Here is a 6,310-nt window from a genome sequence, read left to right on the forward strand (position 1 = left end):
AGTTACGTGATATCAATGAATACTTCTAACGAACGCCTTCACGTACAGTTTTGTAGATACTAATATCGAATTCGAAAATTCTAGTAAAGATAGCGTACAAATTGGTTATTTCCAATATTCACTTTTGCGATGTTGTAACGATATTCGTTTATTTACAACCATTTAGATATTACCTGCAAGATCCACGTCAAGTTGCTGAGATGCGCTTCACCTGTGCTCCACCAGCTTTCCTGGACATTACATTAAAAGTAACTTCGACCGCCAGCTAGCCGCTTCGAAGGCGTAGCACTTTATTTTCTTTCATGAACGCTTTTTATATTTTCTTTTCAACTACGCTTTGAATACAAATGTTCAAACAATCACAAACCGTTACTGAAAAATTATTCAAGCATTTTTAGCGCATTTTCTCATTTATGGTAAAAATGCCCTTTTATGCTCGCCGTGACCGTCCGTCTATCTGTACGTCCGTCCGTGACTTTACGTTTTCGTCAACGATAAAATGCGCGCTCTGTCACTCACTGCAGTGAGTACTGAGTAACATTTTTTAAATTGCGAATTTTCTAGAAAAATCTCGAAGTTAAGTCATGGTCAGCTGTCCACCTCCAAACTTCGTTGAAATACGATGCGTTGTAGGAATAAGAATTGGGGTGCGTGCTGACCTCCGGTCAAGATCTTTATATCGGTCATTCACGCTGCATAAAAAATCTTTTACTTGCGTAAATAACAATTTAAATGTTTACGTCACACTCGGCAGTTAAAAAGTTCAGTTAACAAGTATTCACTACAATCCTAAAAGACTAAAACATTCAGTTATACATGTCAACATCCTGAAAAAAATGTACAAAGGCAAGAATTGATTGAAATTCAGTATATATACCATAAAATTCACTCTACAACTTCTTAAATTCAATCGGCACACTAAATAATTACCGATGTTTTGCAGTTCAAATTAATATACATCAAGAGGAACAACTCCGGTAAATTTCGAACATGGTTAATGAAAGGCACTTAATTCACAACACATTATACTGGGAGTTGGTAAATAAAGAACGAGTATGATACAATACCATTATTAGGTAATCGAAAGCAGAACATTGAGGTATTGAAGGAGTTCAAGTTCAAAAATAATAATGCGTCTCATTAAAATCGCTTTAGCAGGAATAATAAATTATTCAACAGCAAGTTCATAGTGCATACAGCTCTTGTACCTTTCATTCATTGAAAAATACATATCAATATATACAGTGAAAAACGAAATAGAAACGAGTACGAAAATTTCTCATGTAATAGATCATGCCAAATATTCCTTGGCACATGAGTAAACTCGCATCCATAGATGCCAAAATGGTTGATTTATTGTACGTTGGCATCGAACCAAAATGTGATCAAAAAGATCCTGATAATTTCCACGAACATTATAGTTGACCCAAACAACGTATAGCTACAACACTTATAACTAAAATTTCCCGCTTAAAATGAATTTCATAGCAAACAAAACAAACAATATATATATAACTGGTATAATGGTAATGGATGTTAAAAAACGAAAATAAAGCACGAATATTTCAGCAAGTGAATGCCGTGAGTCAGGAGTGGTTTAGCATAACGAAAACATGAGGAAGCGGGCATCGAAAGCGCGATCTAGTGATCAAAACGACGGATCCTCACCAACTGTTTGTAGTGATATTCTCTTAGGTAATTACGAAGGAATTTAGGCAGTCTGAGCTTATTGATACCATCGTACGTTGTAGCGGAACAAATGGTCGCACGGCACAAATGCTGTAGAGGGAACGGGAAGGTTCGAGAAAGAGGCACCGTGAGCATGGGCTCGAAAAACATGCAGCAAGAAGGATCTTTGTAATGCTGAATTAGACCACACACTGTATCCGATGCAAACACGTCGGGATCATGGGAGTCGAAGCTGAACTTGTGACTGCCCTGTTCAATGCGGGCATGGAGAGACTTCCCATACCGTCGAAATGACACTGAAAACAAGTAGTCAGTTTGGGCGGAGTCTCGCAAGAGAAAAGTGCCTTCAGGGCGGTTTTCCAGTAAAGTTTCTGCTTCGTAACGATCCATTTTCCCCCAATAAAAGCTACATCCAGTAATAGTAAGAAGATCAGGTACAAGACAATGGATGTAGTCGATCTGGGTGTGAACCGTTTGAACTGCTTCAAGTTCTTCAATTTCCTGATGCTTCCGCAGACGACTATCATGCAAATGGGAGAGTAAAGAGGACTCAGACTGCAGGGACTTTTCAATTGCTTTCCTTTCAGCCACATTACTGCAAGTCCATGGTCGAGGCATAGTGCCTCTTGTTGAACAAGATTCACGAGTTACAGCACCGGAATCGGTAGATTTGCTGGCGATGCACTCAGCGCTATCCTTCAAGAGAGCATTTTGACCTAAAAATATTTGAAACGAAGATTCAGATGTGGCTTTTTGGTAACGGTGTGTCAGGGTAGACTTTTGCCTCTGATCTACACTGCAAGATGAACGTTCACCATTAGAAGAGAAGTTTGAATTAATTGGAGTCAGATTCAAGGGACCTAGATCAAAGTTGGCGCTTGTCGAGCAAGGTGTTGTAATGCCATCACTTGACAAGCTTGCCGGCAGTGCAGGACGGGTTATGCCGGCCCTATTAGCCAGAGTTGCACACATGCGCAGGAATGACGCTGAATGCTTACTTTTCCTTAAAGAAATGCCTGACAATTCCTTAGTAGGATATTTCATTTTCTTGCACACGAACTTCTGAATGGCAGACTTCAAAGAATGATTGCCGGATGAGGTTGAGAGACTGAGCGTCGACAAGATGGTCTCTTTTTGAACTCCTTTCATGATCGAGCAATCATCATTACTTTCTTCACTTGGAACTTCTGGGATAGAAAGATCATTGCGAGGCTTTGAATTTAGATCAGATAATGTATTCATTAACTGAGTTCCACACGAACGGCACACATGACTACAGACACTTGCAGTGTCGGAATCAATACCACCAAAATTCTCACCAAAACCTCTAGATGATTTTACACCAACATTTGACGTCCGAGGCAGATATGCACTCAAATTATTCAAGGTGGAAGCAGACGCCTTGCAGTCGTCATTGAAGTTGAACCTGGAACCATCAACCCTCGATAAAGGCCAGCCCGTGTGTGACTGACAGTACCTATCACTGCACTGCAGGTTTGACCGAGTGTTGAAGTTCAAGGAACTAGATAGAATGTTTTCAGCAGGACGAGTCATGTTGTGATAATGATAGCAATGTTGTGTCGAAGCAACATCCAGAGCTCGCTCGTCAGCATCACAGTTCGAATTATGATCAATATTCGGCCTCACTTTAGGCGAAGACGCATCACAGCACACATGATTGGTGGCTCCATGAATCTTTTGACTGGCAGAAGACGTTTGATGCTTGAAGAGATACTTGATAGAAGGATCCTCGCTGACCGCATCATGGTCAGGAGTTGAATGACGCGATTGCATTTCCAAGCATTTGCAATCGTCTATCAGCCTGAGTGAATCCTTTTCCGTCGAAACACCTTTATTGGCATTTAATAAATCCACCGTTTGAAAAGCAGAAAGATCAATAACATTTTCAGGGATATAAGCCTTGGCCTCAGTAGAATTAAATGATTCACTCTTGCGGCCTTTACAACATCTCCCATAAATCTTGCCCAATCCATCAACTGATTGACAATAATGGTTTTGTAGGAAAGAACTTTTGCTCGTAGGATTATGTTCAGAAAAATGTAAACTAGACTGGTAACTTTCGGGACTATCTATTATTTCAACATGACATTCGACACCACAAGACTTCATGCTCTTATTTGGACTATTCTTCTCATCTCCATTCCTGCTGATAGATGTTCCAGCCTTGACAACAAACTTTTTATCACGTACACTAGGCTCACTATTAATGGATTGCTTGGTAATGGTTTCAGAGGCTTCAGTAAAGAAGGAAATATCAGAGAGTCTCATTTTGCAAGAAGCTTCACTAATCAAATTTGTCCTTTGTAGCCCTTGTGAAGAGCACTGATCACAAGTGCAGAAATTAGAGGAAACGTGAAAATCTAAAGGAGTTACTTTGGAGACAATTTTTCCACTAGAGTTCACACAATCTTTCATTGTGTTTGAACCATATAACTTTTGAGCAAACCATGGAGATTTTTCTTCAACATCATTAGAGAGAATGAAGCTTGGTTTAAATTGATCAGCAACTAAGTCTTTGGAAGTGGAATCTGTACAATTTGTTGACACTAAATCTGAGCATGAAACAGCCATTGGTGTATTTTGTCTACAATTAATAATGCTTGAATCTACATCCACAGCCAAACCATTATTAATAACCATATCATCTAAAGACAGGGTGCGGATCTGATCACATTTTTGATCTTCACTCGGCAAAACGCGATCCTCAATTCCGGTAATATGAACCTCAATTTCTTGCTCTTCTGACATGCATGCCAAGAAATTGCAACCATTCAAAATTTTACTATCCCCACATATAGAGTGCTGATTAATAGTTGAACTTGAGTGGGAATCTAGAGATGGTGAATTTGAGGCCATAGATCGAATGCATGAATGACTTTCAGACCTGTGAGAGAAAGGTGCTGGGTTGGGTAAATGGTTTTTTGGGTTGTCTGAAGTAGGCACTGCACTGGAATTTTTCAATCCCTCGTTGATGGTAAGTTTATCAGATTTATTTGAAAATTTTGATTCCAAAAAAGAATGGCCTCCAATTTTATCAGCTGACATGTTAAAGTTAAATGTTACACTAGTAAAATCATCATTTCCAGTGTTGAGTTTTTTCCCAATAATTTCAGTACTTGTATCATCAGTGTTGCAAGTATCTTCATTTTCACTGATCTTCACGACTTCATCAATATGTAACATCTCTGAAGATTTTCTACAGCTACTTTCATTTAAATTAATATCATAACTGCTTGCTCTTTCCATCTTCCTGAAGAAATACCACTTAAAGTTGATTTTTCACAATCATCACAAAATAAATTGGAAGGAATTGATCTTCATAGAAATATTAATTGGGAATCACCCAGCAGGGATGATCAACAGAATCCACCAAGATCCCTGAAAAAAAAAATTCAATGCCACCATTATCAGCAAATCAAATACTTATACATAATTACTAAATATAGAATCAAGTTCATACCATTTTTAAAGACTACTCCAAGATAAAATTAAAATTTTCTCAGAATTCTTTGAGATAACTTTTATAGAAATAACATAAAACATAAATATTAATTATTCTCCAGTGGCTGCTTGACACAACAATTGTTGAATTTTAGAATCATAGAGGTAAACAGGCCAGAAAAGAAGGATTTATAGAATTCTATTGAAGTTAAAAAATGAAGTGCAAAATGCTAATAAGTCATACCTAATGGTGCGTCCATCTCACTTGGGCTGCCGTCTGGTCAACCGTTTATACTGAAATAAAAAGAATGATAATGGGTATGGGGAAAAACACTTTGCATGCTAAAACCAAAAAAAAAAAAAATAAAAAGGTATATAATTACACAATGACAAGTCTAGCAGCAATTTAATTAGGGATCCTGAAAAATAAGTATATATGTAGAGGTTGGACAAAATAAGGGAAGCATCCAACATTTTTATATCATAATGTTGTGGGAAGCCCATTTCAGTGATACTGCAAGGAAGTAGGATTTCCCTACTAGGGGTCCTGCACACCCCCCTCTCCTGAGATGCAATGTAATGTGAAATTAAGGTACGAAATTAAAGCAAAAGTATGTATCAATTTCAGTGTTGACATCATAGTAGAGTGCTCACTATTTGCTATGCATCACTAACTTAATCATGTTAAAGTTAATGTAAAGGATATTTTTGTGGATTTAGTGCACTCCTTAGGTTTATCATGTTAATCTGTTTTTGCTTTTCAGACTGGGTAAAGCAGGCAAACTTGAAAATACCATTATACAAGGTTATAGACCCCCGTGCCTCGGTTTTGCGCTTATTCTTTCTCTTCTCTGTTCACTGTATATACCTGGTTCTTCTTGTTGTGTTGTTCAATAAATTGTTAAATAAACACAAGGAAAAGTCTAATAAAAAGGTGGTTTGGGATGGTTGTAGGGGAGGTGGAGACCATCACCAATTCCTTGTTTTCTTGACACCCTCGCAACAAACACCCTCAGGCCCAAAACGTGGCTGGTAGCACGATAAATAGAGTCCTACAACAATAATTTTTGAACATATTATGAACATTAAAAACATGACATATTTTCATGTTTTATTCCCTGTTGTTGCTGCTAGTTGATATATTATTCTTGCATAGATA

General features: G+C 38.0%; 1 protein-coding gene across 1 annotated transcript; it reads right to left on the minus strand.

Moving 5' to 3' along the window:
• Positions 1 to 1,008: 1,008 nt before the first annotated feature.
• On the minus strand, positions 1,009 to 5,526 carry LOC108682973. The gene is made up of 2 exons (XM_018172240.2): positions 5,396 to 5,526; positions 1,009 to 5,088 (listed from the first exon to the last, which is right to left on the minus strand). The coding sequence occupies exon 2, from the start codon at positions 4,954 to 4,956 to the stop codon at positions 1,642 to 1,644; it is 3,315 nt and encodes a 1,104-aa protein (XP_018027729.1). The 5' UTR covers positions 4,957 to 5,088; positions 5,396 to 5,526; the 3' UTR covers positions 1,009 to 1,641.
• Positions 5,527 to 6,310: the final 784 nt, after the last annotated feature.

Source organism: Hyalella azteca, unplaced genomic scaffold (genome assembly GCF_000764305.2).
Source record: "Hyalella azteca isolate HAZT.00-mixed unplaced genomic scaffold, Hazt_2.0.2 contig16070, whole genome shotgun sequence".
Classification (NCBI taxonomy): Eukaryota; Metazoa; Arthropoda; class Malacostraca; order Amphipoda; family Hyalellidae; genus Hyalella; species Hyalella azteca.

Bases quoted from the DNA above. Each gene is read 5' to 3' on its own strand.
- LOC108682973 (XM_018172240.2), bottom strand. From the start codon at position 4,956: ATGGAAAGAGCAAGCAGTTATGATATTAATTTAAATGAAAGTAGCTGT.